The sequence below is a fragment of the Podarcis melisellensis genome (genome assembly GCF_964234715.1).
Source record: "Podarcis melisellensis genome assembly, chromosome: 16".
NCBI classification, from domain to species: Eukaryota; Metazoa; Chordata; class Lepidosauria; order Squamata; family Lacertidae; genus Podarcis; species Podarcis melisellensis.
In genome coordinates, this window is record NC_138533.1 from 8,839,703 (window position 1) to 8,857,038 (window position 17,336).

Here is a 17,336-nt window from a genome sequence, read left to right on the forward strand (position 1 = left end):
CCGGCGGGCGCGGCCAGGGCGCACGGGCGCGGGCCGCTTCCAGGAGGGCGTAGCGGCTCTGGCCCGGGGATGGAGCGCGGCGGCGGCACCAGCAGCAGCGGAGGCGAGGGGCGCCCGGAGGCGGCTCGTTAAGGTGCGCCACGCGGCGGCGACGGCGCGGGGGGATCCGGCCGAGTTTTGGGGGGGGGCGGCCCGGAGCTCGCCTTCCTCCGACGCTCGGTTGGAAAGGGAGCCGGCCGGGCAAGGGGACCGGAGCGGGGTTGGGGGAGATGGTGCTCTCAACTGTAGTTATTTCAATTTTTTGACATAAAAAGCAAGATGACATGAAAGTATTTAGGAGAGAAACCTCAAAAAACAACAACAACCCGTCTCCAAATAAATATATTTTTTGAGGTTTCTCTCCTCCTAAATATTTTCATGTCATATTGCTTTTTATGTAGTTGTGTGTGTGGGGGGGTAGGTTTGGGGCATTTTCTCCCCCATGAATGCTTCTGTGTTGTATCTCTGTCTCTTTTTAGTTAATTTGGGAGATTCCTCCCCCCCCAATACTGTACTTCTATACTATCTTTTTTGTTGTTGTTAGGGGGGGGAAATTCCCCACCCCAAATATTTCCATCGTCTTTATTTGTTTTTAAGTTACTGAGAGTGGATATTGTAGATTGCTCCCCTCCATCTTATTATATATTTTTTAGCTATTGGGGGTGAATTTTGGGAGATTCCCCCCCCCTCCATCCTTCCATGTTATCCGTATTTTATTAGTTATTGGGGTGGGGGTGAATTTTGGGAGACCGCCTCTCTAAATACTTCCAATGTTTGCATAATTATTATTTTAGTTTCTGGTGTGTCTGTGGGGGGGGGGTTGAGGTTTGGAGATTCCCCACCCCAGATTATTTCTCTGTTTTTTATAGTTCTTTTAGTATCTTAACTGGGGAGAAGGGAATGAATTTTGGAGAATTCCCTTCCCCCATTCCCTTCCCTTAACTTTTGAACACCCTCTTGGATCCCCTCTCTTTTGACCTTTAACCTCCCCCACCCTTGACCCCCATGGGAAGGTTTATGCCCCCCCCAAAAAAACATGGGCTAGGTATCTTTTCCCAACCAGGGCTCCCTTTTAACCCAAACATGCCTTAAATTTTTACCATATATTTGCGAGTGCTTCTGTGGCGACCTGCCTTAAATCAGGTTGCAACCCCCTAAGGGGTCCAAAAGTAAGCTTTTTTCAGATCAGTGGTGCTTACTCCCCCCCCCCCACTGGGAAGTACCTGAAAGGCTCACAGCTCCATATCTCTCCTGCTTATCTCCTTTCCTTCTTCTAGATATTCGCTCCAGATTCTTCTAGACTCTTACCTAGATCCCTGCTCGAATGCTCATGCCTAGAGCTCTCAGTTGCATAGTAATTTTCTAATGCATGCTCTGGATCCTTCAGTCCTCCCCTCCAAAAAAACAAGTCATTTATGGGTGCCTCTCTTAGGCTGTAAGGGACGCAGGTGGCGCTGTGGGTTAAACCACAGAGCCTAGGACTTGCTGATCAGAAGGCCAGCGGTTCGAATCCCCATGACGGGGTGAGCTCCCGTTGCTCGGTCCCAGCTCCTGCCAACCTAGCAGTTCAAAAGCACGTCAAAGTGCAAGTAGATAAATAGGTACCGCTCCGGTGGGAAGGTAAACGGTGTTTCCGTGCGCTGCTCTGGTTCGCCAGAAGCGGCTTAGTCATGCTGGCCACATGACCCGGAAGCTGTACGCCGGCTCCCTCGGCCAATAAAGCCGCAACCCCAGAGTCGGTCACGGGTCCCTTTACCTTTACCTTACCTCTTAGGCTGCTTACGCACCATACAGTACATCTAAAGCACATTCTTCACGCCATCCTGCAAAGAATCCTGGGAACTGTAGTTTGTGGAGGGCGCTGGGAATTGCAGTTCTGGGAGGAGTGAACTACAGTTCCCAGGATTCTTGGGGGGTGTGTGTGTGGATCAATGTGCTTTAAATGTAGCCTTAAATATTGAAGCCTTTCTCTCCCCCAGTTTATTGGCAAACCACCCTTCCAGGGGTTCTTTGCTGGTGTGTTCCAAGATCTGACCTCTCCCAGTCCCACCTGAACTCTGGGTCCTTCTCCCCCCTTCCTTCTCCCCACTGCACACACAATTGCTGGGGGTGCTCTGAACCCTTATTCCTCTCTTTACCTGACGCAGGGCTAACCAACCTGGTGCCCACTGGTGCATTCTGCCTCCCATCATTTCTGGGTGTAGGGGGTGCGGTTGATGGGAGCTGGAAACCTCAATTAATGTCTTTAGGGCGCCATGTTGGGGAAGGGCCGTAGTGTGTCCGGCTTGCATGCGGAAGACCCCAACTTCAATCCCTGCCTGAAACCCTGTAGAGCTGCTGCCAGCCAGTGTAAACATTACTGAGCAAGATGGACTGTTCCTGTGACCAATGCTATAAAACAGCTCTCTGGGTTCCTATTTAAACCAGCCGTTTATTCAAAGCCATGAGGACTGGAGTCTTAGGTTTTTTTTACTTAGCGGAGGCAGGTTTCTGTGTCCCTCTGTCCTAGTGTGACCCCCCCACCCTCCTTCCTTAGCTGCCCCATATCTCTTCCCTGCTCTCCAGCCCCTCCTCGAACTCCTCCTCCCTCCTTCCCCCAAATGCTGATGCCTTGATATTCTATCTTCATTCCTTGCCTTAGCACAGTAGAAAACAACTACCCCTCCTTCCAATTATCTCCCCACACGTTCCGGATCCTGCTTTGTCTCACTCCCAGTTTCTTCCCTGGTCCCTCTTCCTCACCCCCCCCCCCCAACAAAAAATCCATTTGCTTGGGTGGCCCCTCTCCCTAGATGCTGATGCTGAGATATCTTAAACCGCTCAATTTGGATTTCCAAGCCTGTATCCTTTTCCTGGGCCCAAATTCTCACTCCCTCTGCAACCCCACCGGTTCCCCAACTGCTGATGCTGAGATATCTTACCCTCCACCTCCCCGCTGCCCCATTTCCACGTTCTGGATCCTGCCCCTGTAATATCCTGCCCGCCCGCCTGCTGCCCGCCCACAGTTCCTCTCTTCCTTGGCATAATGCCCTCCCTTCCAGATGTTGCCGGCGGGAGCCAGACCTTGCTTTCGTGTCATCTTCTCGGCATGGCCAGCGATCTCGAACCAGCAATCTCTCCCTATGTCCACGCACCGCTTCCTTCTCCCCCCCCCCCAAGCCTTAGCCAGATGCCCAAAGAAGCCAGTTTGGCACCAAATGGAGGCAGTAGACGGGGTATTCCGGGAGAGGGACAGCACTGCTCTCCTCCTGGGCAGGAGAGCCTTGGCCGCTTTATCTAAACACACCAGCCTCTTTCCCGCTACCTGTATATATGGATTGAAGGGTTGTAGCTCAGCGGTAGAGCATTTGTTTTTTTTTTTTTTTTTATAAAAATTTTTATTAAGATTTTTTACAGATTAACAAACAGAATAGGTTTCATAACATCCTTTCATTCTATTGCGGACTCCCTCACGTCTCCCGCTTCCACTTTCATCATTAAAAACGAATTTTTCCAAGCAAATTATCATCTTGTTTATGCTCTTAATTACAATATTTAGGTTAAACTCAAATAAAAAATTATAATTTAATGGTAGACAGTTATTTCTGCTCTGGCTTCCTTGTTAGGATTCAACCAAATTACAGTACTTTTGTAAATAAATCTTAAATTTCTTCCAGTCTTCTTCAACCCTCTCCTCTCCCAGGTCGCGGATTCTGCCAGTCATCTCAGCCAGTTGCATATAGTCCATCAGCTGCATCTGCCATTCTTCCAGTGTTGGTAGATCTTGGGTTTTCCAGCTCTTAGCAATAAGTATCCTTGCCGCCGTTGTAGCGTACATAAAAAATGTTCTGTCCTTCTTTAACACGTTCTGGCCGACCATGCCCAGAAGGAAGGCCTCTGGTTTCTTGGTGAAGGTATACTTAAATACCTTTTTTAACTCATTGTATATCATTTCCCAAAAGGCCTTCACTTTAGGGCAGGTCCACCAGAGGTGAAAGAATGTTCCTTCATTTTCCTTACATTTCCAACATTTGTTATCAGACGAATGGTATATTTTAGCCAATTTCACTGGGGTCATGTACCATCTATATATCATTTTCATTACATTTTCCTTCAGAGCATTACATGCTGTGAAGTTCAGCCCGGTGGTCCATAACCTTTCCCAGTCCTCAAACATAATGTTGTGCCCAATATCCTGGGCCCACTTTATCATAGCCGATTTAACCAATTCGTCTTGTGTGTTCCATTTCAGCAGCAAGTTATACATTTTTGAAAGTACCTTGGTCTTAGGTTCTAGCAGTTCTGTCTCCAGTTTCAGCGGTAGAGCATTTGAAAGACCCTCCTCTGAAATCCTGGAGAGCTGCTGCCAGTCAGTGCAGGCAATATTAGCTCCATGGAATCTTAAAAGAGTCGCCGTCTAGTGCAACCCGCTGCAATGCAGGGATATCTTGCCAACGTGGTGCTCGAAGAGATTTAAGTGCCATGTGCTCTTGCCTGCTGAGCTATCCCAGGACTGACCTCCAGTGTTTGGGAAGGTGAGCTGATCAGTGGCAAAGCATCTGCAGAAGCTTCTAGGTTTGATCCGCACTGGCATCTCCAAGCAGAAAGACCCTGGAGAGCGTGAAAACCCTGGAGAGCTGCTGCCAGCCAGTGTGGACATTACTGAGCTAGGTGGCCCATTGTTCTGAGTGGGAATAAGCCAGCTTCTGGCGTTTACTGTTTAAATCAGGGCCTTTATTCAGAACCATGAGGACTGGAATCTTGCTTTATTTTTGGAGGAAAGGACACAGCGGAATGGTAGAAGAATCTGTGTGCAGAAGGTCCTGGGGTTCGGTCCCAAGCATCTGGGAGAGATTCGCCCTGCAGAGCTGCTGCCAGGCAGTGTGGACCTTACTGGGCTACACGGTTGGATTTGGTAGGAGACAGCGTTCTCTGTGCCTCTGCTTTACCTGTGTGACATCGACCTTCTTAGGCAAAGCTCTGTGCTACTAAACAAGGTGAAGCTGGCCTACCTGGGAAGATGGAGGACAATCCTTCGCTGGAGGTTTTTTAACAGAGGTTGGGCGTCCGTCTGCCGGGGATTCTAGAGCTGTGATTCCTTGCAGGGGGTTGGACTAGATGACTCGTGGGGTCCCTTTAGACTCTGTGATTCTATGAATTTGGCCCTCTCTATTTTTGACATGCCCCAGACATTATGGAGGGGGCAACTGCCAAAGGAGAACTCTGTGTGTGCCTCACTCTCCTACACGCCCCCTCCCCATCTTTTGCCCTAGATCCCAAACTCTTTATTTTGCTCAAACTGGATTTTATTTTCACGTCTGGAATGTGTGAAATGATGGGGCAGAGGACGGTTTTCTGGGACTCGCACAGAGTGCTTTTCAACTTTGTTGTCCTTGTGTCTTTTGTGATCTGGGATTAGGCGAGAGGGAGGGGATCTGGGTGGGGCAAAGGGAGTTTGTGGCATCTGTGTCTTTGCCTGCCTGGAAACTTTTGTGTGTGTGTGTGTCTGTGGCTTTGAAAAATAAACATTCCCTGGAGTTTGGGTGGCTCGGTGCCTGGGGAGGTGGCAATTGGGATTGGCTGCTCACTCCCTACCCAAAAAGTACCGCCCTTTCTCCAGCAGCAGAGCCCTGAGTCAAAGAAATGGACTGGTTGGGGTTTCCTCTCTGGTTTTTACGCTCTGTGGTTGCCTGAGGCTCATCTCAGCTTCCGGCCTGCACAATGATAATAGCCTAAATAGCACAGCTCAACACCTCATTTCTGTTCCCCATCTTTGCAAGTGTCTCTTCTCTTGTTCCCATGCGGTCAGATCAAATTGGTGCTTCCTTACGGTGCAAATACATCCCATCTCTGTGCCGGAACACCTTGAGGCGCAGGTCAAATCTGTGTCCAGGGCAACTGTTTACCAGCTCCATCTGGTACGCAGGCTGAGACCCTTCCTGCCCGCGAACTGTCTCGCCAGAGTGGTGCATGCTCTATTTATCTCCCGCTTGGACTACTGCAATGCGCTCTATGTGGGGCTACCTTTGAGGGTGCCCTGGAAACTACAACTAATCCAGAATGCGGCAGCTAGACTGGTGACTGGGGGCAGCCGCCAAGACCATATAACACCGGTCTTGAAAGACCTATGGTACATTGGCTCCCAGTACGTTTCTGAGCACAATTCAAAGCCCTAAATGGTCTCAGTCTAGTAGACCTGAAGGAGCGTCTCCACCTCCATCGTTCTGCCCGGACACTGAGGTCCAGCACCGAGGGCCTTCTGGTGGTTCCCTCGCTGCAAGAAGCCAAGTTACAGGGAACCAGGCAGAGGGCCTTCTTGGTAGTGGCACCCGCCCTGTGGAATGCCCTCCCACCAGATGTCAAAGAGAACAACAACTACCAGACTTTTAGAAGACATCTAAAGGCAGCCCTATTTAGGGAAGCTTTTAATGTTTAACGGGTTATTGCATTTTAGTGTTTTGTTGGAAGCCGCCCAGAGTGGCTGGGGAAACCCAGCCAGATGGGCGGGGTATAAATAACAAATTATTATTATTATTATTATTATTATTATTATTATTATTATTATTATTATTAAATGGGTACCAATCTCAGCCTTGAGAAGCACCATAGAGTTGGAAAAGAGAGTAACCTTTCTGACTTCCGCTTTCACCTATCGATGCTTTTGGGTGGGTGTTCAAAGGTTTCCACCAGCCATATTTGCTATTTTCTCCCTCCGCTGTCGGAGTCAGTGATGTACCTCTGAACGCCAGAGAATTGGGAGAGTTGCTCTTGAGTTCGAATCCTGCTTACGGGTTTTTCCATAGGGGAATCTTGTCGGTCACTGTGAGAACAGGATGCTAGACTAGTTGGGCCACTGGCCTGATCCAGTCGGACTCTCTTTGTGTTAAGATTCTGGGATTTTAAAAAGCACTCCTCTCTTGTGTGAGCTGTGTCTCCCGACGGCTCTGCAAGTTGGGAACTGTGCGGGAAATTGGTCACACAGGAACGTATCCCTCGTCACGGCTGATATCTTTAAAAATCCTTTTATTCTCACAACAACCCAGCGAAGTGGGCTAGGCTGGAAGAGAAGGCCTTGCTTGATTCCACCAAGCACCTAGAACTCTCTGAAGCAGCGCTTCTCAACCTGTGGGTCCCCAGATGTTGTTGAACTACAACTCCCATCACCCCTAGCTTACAAAGCTATTTTAAGATTTAAATATTAACATATTTTTTAAAAAAATATTCTTTAAACTTCTTCCAATCTTCTTCCACCGTCTCTTCTCTTTCGTCTCGCGGTCTCCCAGACAGTTCGGCAAGTTCCATATAGTCCATCATCTTCATCTGCCATTCTTCGATAGTTGGTAAATCTTGTTTCTTCTAATTCTTTGCTAGTAATATTCTTGCAGCTGTTGTGGCATACAGGGGAAAAAAATTAACATCCTTTTTGGGGATTTCATCCCCTCCTCCTCCCACACTCTTGCATGATTCTATCATATGTGGCGTTGCGGGGTTGCATGTTCGACAAGCCCCTTCATGGATCACTGCCTTGACGGCAAACTATGGCAAGTTCTTAAAGAAATGGGAGTGCCCGATCACCTCATCTGTCTCCTGAGAAATCTTTATGTGGGACAAGAAGCTACAGTTAGAACTGGATATGTAACAACTGATTGGTTCAAAATTGGGAAAGGAGTACGACAAGGCTGTATATTGTCTCCCTGCTTATTTAACTTACATGCAGAATTCATCATGCGAAAGGCTGGGCTGGATGAATCCCAAGACGGAATTAAGATTGCCGGAAGAAATATCAACAACCTCCGATATGCAGATGACACAACCTTGATGGCAGAAAGTGAGGAGGAATTAAAGAACCTTTTAATGAGGGTGAAAGGGGAGAGCGCAAAATATGGTCTGAAGCTCAACATCAAAAAATGAAGATCATGGCCACTGGTCCCATCACCTCCTGGCAAATAGAAGGGGAAGAAATGGAGGCAGTGAGAGATTTTACTTTCTTGGGCTCCATGATCACTGCAGATGGTGAGAGCAGCCACGAAATTAAAAGACGCCTGCTTCTTGGGAGAAAAGCAATGACAAACCTAGACAGCATCTTAAAAAGCAGAGACATCACCTTGCCAACAAAGGTCCGTATAGTAAAAGCTATGGTTTTCCCAGTAGTGATGTATGGAAGTGAGAGCTGGACCATCAAGAAAGCTGATCGCCGAAGAATTGATGCTTTTGAATTCTGGTGCTGGAGGAGACTCTTGAGAGTCCCATGGACTGCAAGAAGATCAAACCTCTCCATTCTGAAGGAAATCAGCCCTGAGTGCTCACTGGAAGGACAGATCCTGAAGCTGAGGCTCCCATACTTTGGCCACCTCATGAGAAGAGAAGACTCCCTGGAAAAGACCCTGATGTTGGAAAAGATGGAGGGCACAAGGAGAAGGGGACGACAGAGGACGAGGTGGTTGGACGGTGTTCTCAAAGCTACCAGCATGAGTTTGACCAAACTGCGGGAGGCAGTGGAAGACAGGAGTGCCTGGCGGGCTCTGGTCCAGGGGGTCACGAAGAGTCGGAGGCGACTAAATAACAACAACAACATGTTCAACAAGGAAGAGCATCTCTCCTGACACTGATTGGAAGATCTTCTGCTGTCTTCTCTGAAGTGCCCCCGGATGTTAGGTTTCTCTCTGTGCTCCTCGCCACAAATCAGCCACCAGGAGCAAAACAGGAAATGGAGCAGGAAACACTTAGAAGAGGTGTCTTTTGCCGTTGAGGTGAAGCGGGGACTCGGGCGTAGCAGCTGTTGGCACCGGTGTAGCTGTCTGGCTGGTCGGTGGTGGATGTGTCGGCATACTAGCCCTTTTAGGGAAACCACCACCATCGCTAGAGGAGCCCACAGGCCTCTCCAGCATTCTAGTCCTCAGCGTGGTCTTGAGCCATCTCGTCTGTTGGACTTGGAGCCAGGTTCTGTAGCAGCATTGCGGTCCGTTCTAGAAAGGAACGGACAATAGTGGACTGGGCTGGAAGGTTCATGTGATTCAGTTGACTGCCTTTTAAATCACTTCCTTTGGGGGGTGGGGAACCCTGCCCTAGTGTTAGAAATTAGCCAGGTGCCAGGCGCATTTTGCCACTGGCGCGGGTCCAACTGCGACCACGTCTCAGGGTTGCAGAACTTGTAGAACTCAGCAGGGAGGAGGTGGAGGAGGATAGGGACAAAATTAGGATGAGTTGGCTCCAACTCTCATTGGCTCTGGCGCCCCCTGCTGTCGGGCTCCCTGGCTCCTGCCCCACCAGACGCAATGGGCGCTAACCCTGAGGATTTGCAATCGGTAGCTGTTAGCTAATGAGCTCATTTAAACGGAAAATTTCCTGCAGGCGGATTAGGAGATTTTCTAGGCGATGTTCTGTTTGTGGAAAAAATTCCTGCGGGAAACTTTTCCTGTTCTGTTTCCAGATCGCTCTTTGGAGTGCTTTCCCCTGGAGAGATCTGGCAGCAGATTTTAAAGGGATTTTTTATGTGGCCCTGTTAAATTGGCTTGATGGCTTCTTTGACTCCCTACGCCTATCATAACTGCATCCTTTTCCGTTCTGCTGCACGTAGGGAAGAGAGTTGTGTTGTTTTATTATCACGTATTTTAAAGTTATTGGGCGCTGTTTGGATGAAGGGCAATTTTGGCTTTATTGAGGAGAAGGAAGATTTGCTGGGGGCGCTGCAGGAGTAACAGGCAGCGAGGTGGGGAAATTCTGAACACTCTCTCCCCCCCCCCCCAAAGATGATGTTACTCCTTAGTTTGTTTCCAGGGTTAACCCTTTCCTGCCCAGGGGATGCATTCTCTCTAGGAAACCCCTTGGGGGAAAATGTGCCAATGGAATCGGAAGCAAAAATGTGAGCAGAGCAATGAATGTGACTCTTACCTTTGTATGGTACAATGCATTGCAGCCATGCAAAAATCTGAGGTTTCTTCTCTTTCTCCCCCCTCCCACTTGCTTGCAAAAGTCCTTGGGGAGGGTATGGAACAGGATTGTAGAGGGGCCGTGACCTGGGAAGAAGGGTGCAGCTTGCAGGGAGACCCGAGGGCCAGACAGAAGCATTCTGAGGGCCACATTCTCCCCCAAACCTTTGGTTTGTTTTAGGTGTGTGTATGTGTGTGTGCGCCCCACCCCACCCCAAACCAATTATTTTTATTTCTTTGCTTTCCCCCCATCTCCCCGCCCCAATACAGCACCTCCCATGGGCCTGATAAACTGCCATCGAATGCCATGGAACTTTGTTCTAAGAAACATCCTCCAGGTAAGATCTTCTGACGGGGCTGTTTTTTTGGGGTGGGGGTGGGGAAGGGAGCGGGACTGGCAGGGGCTGGGCCACCCCACCCACCCCAATCAGCCACAAAAATTAGGTGATTTAACTTCTCAGACTCTTTTTCTCACTCAGCCACTGCAAGGTTGCCAACTTCCCAGCAGATCTCTGCCCCTGCGTCCTCAGTGTAGCCACTGGTAGGGGAACTGTGCTTCTGAGAAGCTTTTGCTTAATTCCATTTCATTCGCAATCGCTTCCTCTAAGAGACCATGAAGCATTAATTTTTTTAAAAAAAATATAAATTAAAAGGTGCCTAATGGTCAGAGAAGGGATGTGCGTGGCGCTGTGGGTTAAACCACAGAGCCTAGGACTTGCCGATCAGAAGGTCGGCGGTTCGAATCCCCGTGACGGGGTGAGCTCCCATTGCTCGGTCCCTGCTCCTGCCCACCTAGCAGTTCGAAAGCACGTCAAAGTGCAAGTAGATAAATAGGTACCGCTCCGGTGGGAAGGTAAACGGCGTTTCTGTGCGCTGCTCTGGTTTGCCAGCAGTGGCATAGTCCTGCTGGCCACATGACCCGGAACCTGTACGCCGGCTCCCTCAGCCAATAAAGTGAGATGAGCGCCGCAACCCCAGAGTCGGCCACGACCGGACCTAATGGCCAGGGGTCCCTTTACCTTTTTAATGGTCAGAGCTGTTTGATGGTGCCCTGGAAGGCGATTGGCTCTTCCTTGCTGGAAGTATTTAAACAGAGGCCAGACAATCGTTTGTCAGGGGTGCATAGTTGCAAGATTCCTGCGTCCCTCGCGGGATTGGGGTCAGACTGGATGACCACACAAGGTGCCTTCCCATTCTAAAGCTCTGTGACAGATTTTCATATCCAGAGTATACGTACCCTTGCCAGCAGCATGAGGAGTTTGAGGGGGTCTGTACCGCTTTAGACGGTACAGAAGGGACTGTACCACTTTAGACAGAAGGCGGTCTTGTCCTGTTTTTGAATTCAACCCCGTTCCCCAGGTTAAAAGCCAGCCAAATGTTCTGCAAGTAGACAAGTAGCTCCTCAAGGAGATATAGCCCAGCCCTCTCTTTCCCTGCTAAGCTAGCTTCCTACCTGTAAAGTCAGTGAAAATTCCTGAGCTGAGCAGCGGGGCTGGGTTTGGATGGCCTTTGGGGGTCCCTTCCCAATCTACCAGCCTATGACTTTTTCATCTGGGTCAGGCTCCTGTCCAAAGCACAGGAACAAGTCGCAGTGCCTTATTTCGTTCCTGGTCAGTTGGCAACCCTGCACCCGGACTACCTTACAGAGTTCTTGTGAGGAGAGAGAGAGAGTTGGGTTGGGTGGCTGCCTCTTTGGCAGAAGAGGTGGATTGAGGTAAAAACAGATTTAATAGCGAGCAGCAACCTAAGGAAAATGACTTTTTTTGGTGTGTGTGGGGGGGTCCCATTATAGTGATTTGCATGCCTTTGACTGACTCCGTAAGGTCTTTCTGGGTTGGGGGTGGGGCTGGGGGAAGAGAAGCAGGCAGGAGAGAGGTTGCCCCCCCTCGTCCCCCCCATGCCGCGGTTACCTAAGCAACGCCGTCCCGGCCCCTCATTGGCCGCCGCGTGGCGGTGGGCGGCCCCCGTCTCCCTCAATGTCAGCGTGGAGTTTTCTCCTGCAGCGAGTGGGGAGGGGGGGCAGCAGCAGCCGCCGAGGCAGGAGGAGAATGGGGGGCACGGACTGGGGAGGCCGATGGGGGGCCGCTGCCTAAGCCCGGGGGGCCTCCCCATAAAACACACGCAAATCTGGGCCCGGCGGTAACCATGACGATCCCTAAGGAGATGCCCGAGAAATGGCCCTGGGTCGCCGTGGCGACGGGCAGCCGCGGACAGACGCCTGGGGGGACAGGTATTTTTTTGGGGGGGGTGGGGGTTTGACAAGTGAAAGTTTGGGGGGTTTGGCTAGCAGGGTTTTGGGTTTTTTTTGCTTTTTAGGGGTGGGGGCTCCTCAAATATCCGCGTCCAGCCTTTGTCCTGTCACGACCTCCTTGGAGAAAGCTGTCATTGCAGTTCTCTTCACAAACATTACCTCATACCGCGCCTGCTTCCTTCACCCCCCCCAACTCTGGCTCCTCTCCTTTGCACTATATTTTCTTTGGTGGGGGGGACACACACAGGAGAGCCCCCCTTTTACCCAAAGGAATACCCCCCTCCTCCCCACCTGTCCCCCCCATCCCCGCAAATGACCTTGCTTCCGAGACTGCCGAGAGTCGCAAGTTTGGAAATGGGGACAGAGTCCGTTCCAACAATGGATTGGGGGGGTTGCGAAAACCCAGAGCAGTTTTATTTCAGTATTTGGGACAGGTTGGGGGGGGGAAAGCTGGGGTGCTTTTTTGTGGTGGTGGGGAGCATGCAAAGAATTAAGAGAGCCAGCCAGTTTCATGCGGCCGGGAAGCGGGTTATCAAATCCGCTACCCTTTGTGTTCAGCTTGGAATGGTTAGCAAGCCAGGGGGGCAACTGCGGGAGGGGTGGTGGTAAGCCTGGCAAAGTGGGGTACAGTGATTTTTTTTGGGGGGGTGGTTGTGTGCCTGCAGCTGATTTTTGGCCTCTGTTTTCAGAGGAGGAAAGGCGGGTGAAAGCAAACGCCCGAGAGTATAACGAAAAGTTCCAGTATGCGGTAAGTACGGGGTTAGGAGTTTGCGGCTGGGGGCTGTAATAAAAAAATTAAGGTCACAATAAAATAAATTGTGTGAGAGAGGTTTCTGGGAAGGGAGGGGTGGTGGTGGAACAACAACCCACTTTTCGTGGCAGGAACACGAAATCTGTTTTGGCGGGGCAGAGAAGGGGCGTGGGGCTGCGTTTATACCCCATAGGGAGGGATGTGAAAGGGGTTTTGTGGGGAGCAGGTACAGAAAAGGAAGAACCCAGACCTTTTTTTGCGGGGGGGGGGAGAGATCAGAGGTGATGATGGGCTCTAGGGATGTGGGTGTAAACATTTAAAAGGCTAACCCACGGTGCAGTGGTTAAGAGGGTAGGACTCGGAGCTGGGAGAGACCAAGGTTCAAATTCACATTTGGCTGGGCGTGACCTTGAGGCAGTTGCTGCCTCTCAGCCTAATTTGCTTCACGGGGTGGTTGTGAGGGTTGAATGAGTAGCGGGAGTATTTTGGATTAAAATTTCCTTGGAAAAAATGGGGGATATAAATGTGAGAAGTAAATAGTTGTCTATTATTGTTATTGTTGTTGTTAATGTTGTTGTTTTTTTATTGTTATTATTGTTATATTACAACTACTACTACTATTTGCACTTTCTGGAATGATGCACAGAATAAAACACAGCCATTCTTTGAAATCTGCAATTCCCTGAATTTTGCAACGTCGTTCTCCCAAACCAAGCGTACGAAAATGCACATGGAGCGTGCCTTGTAAATTTCACTTCAGCAAAAACAGCTTACAAAGATGCATATAATAATAATATAATAATAATTTATTATTTATACCCCGCCCATCTGGCTGGGCTTCCCCAGCCACTCTGGGTGGCTTCCAAAAAAATATTAAAATACTGTAATGCATCAAACATTAAAAGCTTCCCTAAACAGGGCTGCCTTCAGATGTCTTCTAAAAGTCTGGTAGTTGTTGTTCTGTTTGACATCTGTTACAGAACATTTGACGTTCCGTTACAGAACATCCTTTTTCAGAACTTCGGCGAAATTGCACACAAAAACCCCTGTTTTGAGTTAGGAGTATTCTGCGCTAAAGCCCGGATGAATTTTCAAGGGAACTTTGAAACAAAACCCACAAACAAATATGTAAATGTGAAGAATTGGAACGAAGATTGGAAAAAAATGAGAAACTGAGACGGAATCAGATTTGCCCATCCCATATTGGGAGGCGACTGCTTCTCAGTATTTTTTGGGGGGGGGGTTTGCGGGAAATCCCAGGAAACCCTGAGCTGCCCTTACGCTTTCTAGAAGCTTCTTCCCACACCACTGCCCTCCTTCTGACTGGGCTTGACCCCTCGTATCTTGGCTAGGGTGTGTCTGTGAATAACTTCCTGTCCAGGGACAAGAGCCCAGCTCAGCGGTTATAAATAGAGCCTTAAGTGTGGAAGGCAGACAAAGAAACTTTGGGATATTTTTTCCTCTTTCTGGAGCGAAGGTGGAGAGAGAGATTTTGAGTCTTTACCCTCCAACAGTGAGTTGTGTTCCTAGTCCACCCGCACATTATCCCCACAGCCTTGTGCACATCCTAGTGTGTTGAACGGTAACTAAAAAAATGGCACAGCCGTGCAGCTTTATTCATCAGGGAATTAACAAGGAGCACAGGGCGTTTCGTGGGTGGTGCTGTGGGTTAAACCACAGAGCCTAGGACTTGCCGATCAGAAGGTCGACGGTTCGAATCCCCATGACGGGGTGAGCTCCCATTGCTCGGACCCTGCTCCTGCCAACCTAGCAGTTCAAAAGCACGAAGTGCAAGTTGATAAATGGGTACTGCTCCGGCGGGAAGGTAAACGGCGTTTCCGTGCGGTGCTCTGGTTTGTCAGAAGCGGCTTAGTCATGCTGGCCACATGACCCGGAAGCTGTACGCTGGCTCCTTCGGCCAGTAAAGCGAGATGAGCGCCGCAACCCCAGAGTTAGTCACGACTGGACCTAATGGTCAGGGGTCCCTTTACCTTTAAATTGTTATTGGTTTTAGAATGTTTTTGTTATAGTTGTATATACCTTTATATAGGTATAGTAAACGTAAGGGACCCGTGGATGGTTAAGTCCAGTCAAAGGCAACTATGGGGTTGCGGTGCTCATCTCGCTTCAGGCCGAGTGATCTGGCGTTTGTCCACAGACAGCTTTCCGGGTCATGTGGCCAGCATGACTAAACCGCTTCTGGCACAACGGGACACCGTGACGGAAACCAGAGTGCACAGAAATGCTGTTTACCTTCCCACTGCAATGGTACCTATTTATCTACTTGCACTGGTGTGCTTTCGAACTGCTAGTTTGGCAGGAGCTGGGACAGATGGTCAGGGGTCCCTTTACCTTTACCGGGCATTTCTTTGTACTGAGCGAGACACCTGTTCCATCTACCTCAGTACTGTCCACACTGATTGGCAGTAACCAATCTTCTTTCTGCATGGCAGGGGGTTGGACCACATGACCAACTGAATTCTACAATTCTCCAGGGTTTCAGGAAGGGGGTCCCTCCCAACCTTACCGGGAACGGATTGAACCCGGGACTTTTTGCACACAGAAAGCAGGCCCGTGTTCCGACATGCTTTCCAGCCGCTCCTTCCACCAAATCAAAAATGAAGTTGGTAGTCCTCACAGTTCTGGGGAAAAAAGGGGGGCTGATTTAAACAGGAACGCAGGAAGGCGCCTTATTCCGAGTCAGATCGCCTCTGAGTCCACCTGCCTCCATATTGTCAGCGTCTCTTCAGGATTTCTCTTCCTGGAGATTATCGGGGCTTGAACCCGGGTCATTCTGCGTGCCAAGCTCTGCCAGCTTCGACGGCCCTTCCCCAAGGGTTGAAAACAGGGCGGAGAAGATCTGTTGGAGGAGTTTTGGGGTGGGGGACTGGTGGGAAAGCTGGCCGTGGGGCAGAGCGGAGACACGCGCTCCCCGCGGGTTTCGCCATCTAATGTTGTTTCCTTTCCTCTCTCCCCGCAGAGTAACTGTATCAAGACGTCCAAGTACAACGTGGTCACATTCCTGCCTATCAATCTCTTTGAGCAGTTCCAGGAAGTGGCTAACACGTACTTCCTCTTCCTCCTTATTCTCCAGGTGCGGCCCGTTCACGGGACTCTCATATTGGGGCAAGAGGGGAATTTGGGAGGGTTAACGTGGGCGGCATTTTGGTTTTGGAGAGTGGTGGAGGAGACTCCTTAGAAGCACCCTGCCGCCTCTTCTTCCCCTGCCTTCACTTACCCTCTCGCCTGTCTTCCTCCACTCAGCTGATTCCACAGATATCCTCCCTTTCGTGGTTCACCACCATAGTGCCTTTGGTTCTTGTGCTTACCATCACGGCGGTCAAGGATGCCACCGACGATTACGTAAGCAAGGGGGGGGGGGAGCCTGGCAGAGGGGAGAGGGGAGACCTGGGTTGGGGCTGCTGGCGATTTGGACCGCTTACCGGTGCTTTGCTGAATTTCCAGAAATCACATCCTGCCTTTTTTTTGCCGTGGGACTCGCGGGATCATAGGGGGCAGTTCCTTGGAAGGGGAGGTCAACCACCCAGGCGCTGGCCAAACCCAGACCTGCTTAGCATGAGGCAGCTGTGTGATACAGCAGCAAAGAAGGCTAACACAGTTCTAGGCTGCATTAACAGAAGTCGAGTGTCCAGATCAAGTCATAGTACAGCGGTACCTCGGGTTAAGTACTTAATTCGTTCCGGAGGTCCGTTCTTAACCTGAAACTGTTCTTAACCTGAAGCACCACTTTAGCTAATGGGGCCGCCGGGCCGCCGGAGCACGATTTCTGTTCTCATCCTGAAGCAAAGTTCTTAACCCGAGGTAATATTTCTGAGTTAGCAGAGTCTGTAACCTGAAGCGTATGTAACCCGAGGTACCACTGTACCTCATGTTACGTCCGCTTCATGTTACTTTCTTTCAGGTTACTTCCCGCGGTGACCGGGAAGTACTGGAAAGGGTTATTTCCGGATTTTGCTGCTCACGCATGCGCAGAAACGCAAAATGACGTCGCGCGCATGCGCAGAAATGGCAAATTGCAACCCGCATGTGTGCAGACGCGCTACTGTGGGTTGCGTTTTTTTCATGTTGCGAATGGGCCTCCAGAACGGATCCCGTTTGCAACCAGAGGTACTACTGTTCCGCTCTGTTCTGCCTTAGTCAGACGACACCTGGAATACTGTACCCAGTTTTGGACAACACAATTTAAGAAAAATATTGACAAGCTGGAAGGTGTGCAGAGGAGGGCAAGCGAGATGATCAAGCCTTATGAGGAATGGTTGAAGGAGCCGGGCATGTTTAGCCTGGAAAAGAGACTAAGCAATCTTCAGAAGTTGGTTTTCTGCTGCTCAGAGCGTAGGACCCAAACCAATGGATTCAGACAACAAGG

At 49.9% G+C, this 17,336-nt stretch overlaps 1 protein-coding gene across 2 annotated transcripts in view; it reads left to right on the forward strand.

Annotated features, from left to right (window-relative positions):
* ATP8B2 (ATPase phospholipid transporting 8B2) overlaps nucleotides 1-17,336 on the forward strand; it is a 53,138-nt gene continuing 35,802 nt past the window's right edge. The window contains exons 1-5 of one of the 2 annotated variants that reach the window (XM_081891338.1): nucleotides 1-133; nucleotides 10,218-10,285; nucleotides 12,888-12,946; nucleotides 15,930-16,043; nucleotides 16,214-16,312. In XM_081891338.1, coding sequence (XP_081747464.1) covers nucleotides 10,255-10,285; nucleotides 12,888-12,946; nucleotides 15,930-16,043; nucleotides 16,214-16,312 — 303 coding nt within the window. In that variant the 5' untranslated portion in view covers nucleotides 1-133; nucleotides 10,218-10,254. Of the gene's footprint in view, nucleotides 134-10,217; nucleotides 10,286-12,041; nucleotides 12,178-12,887; nucleotides 12,947-15,929; nucleotides 16,044-16,213; nucleotides 16,313-17,336 lie in introns of those variants that run through there. The other variant, XM_081891337.1, reaches the window with a different exon arrangement.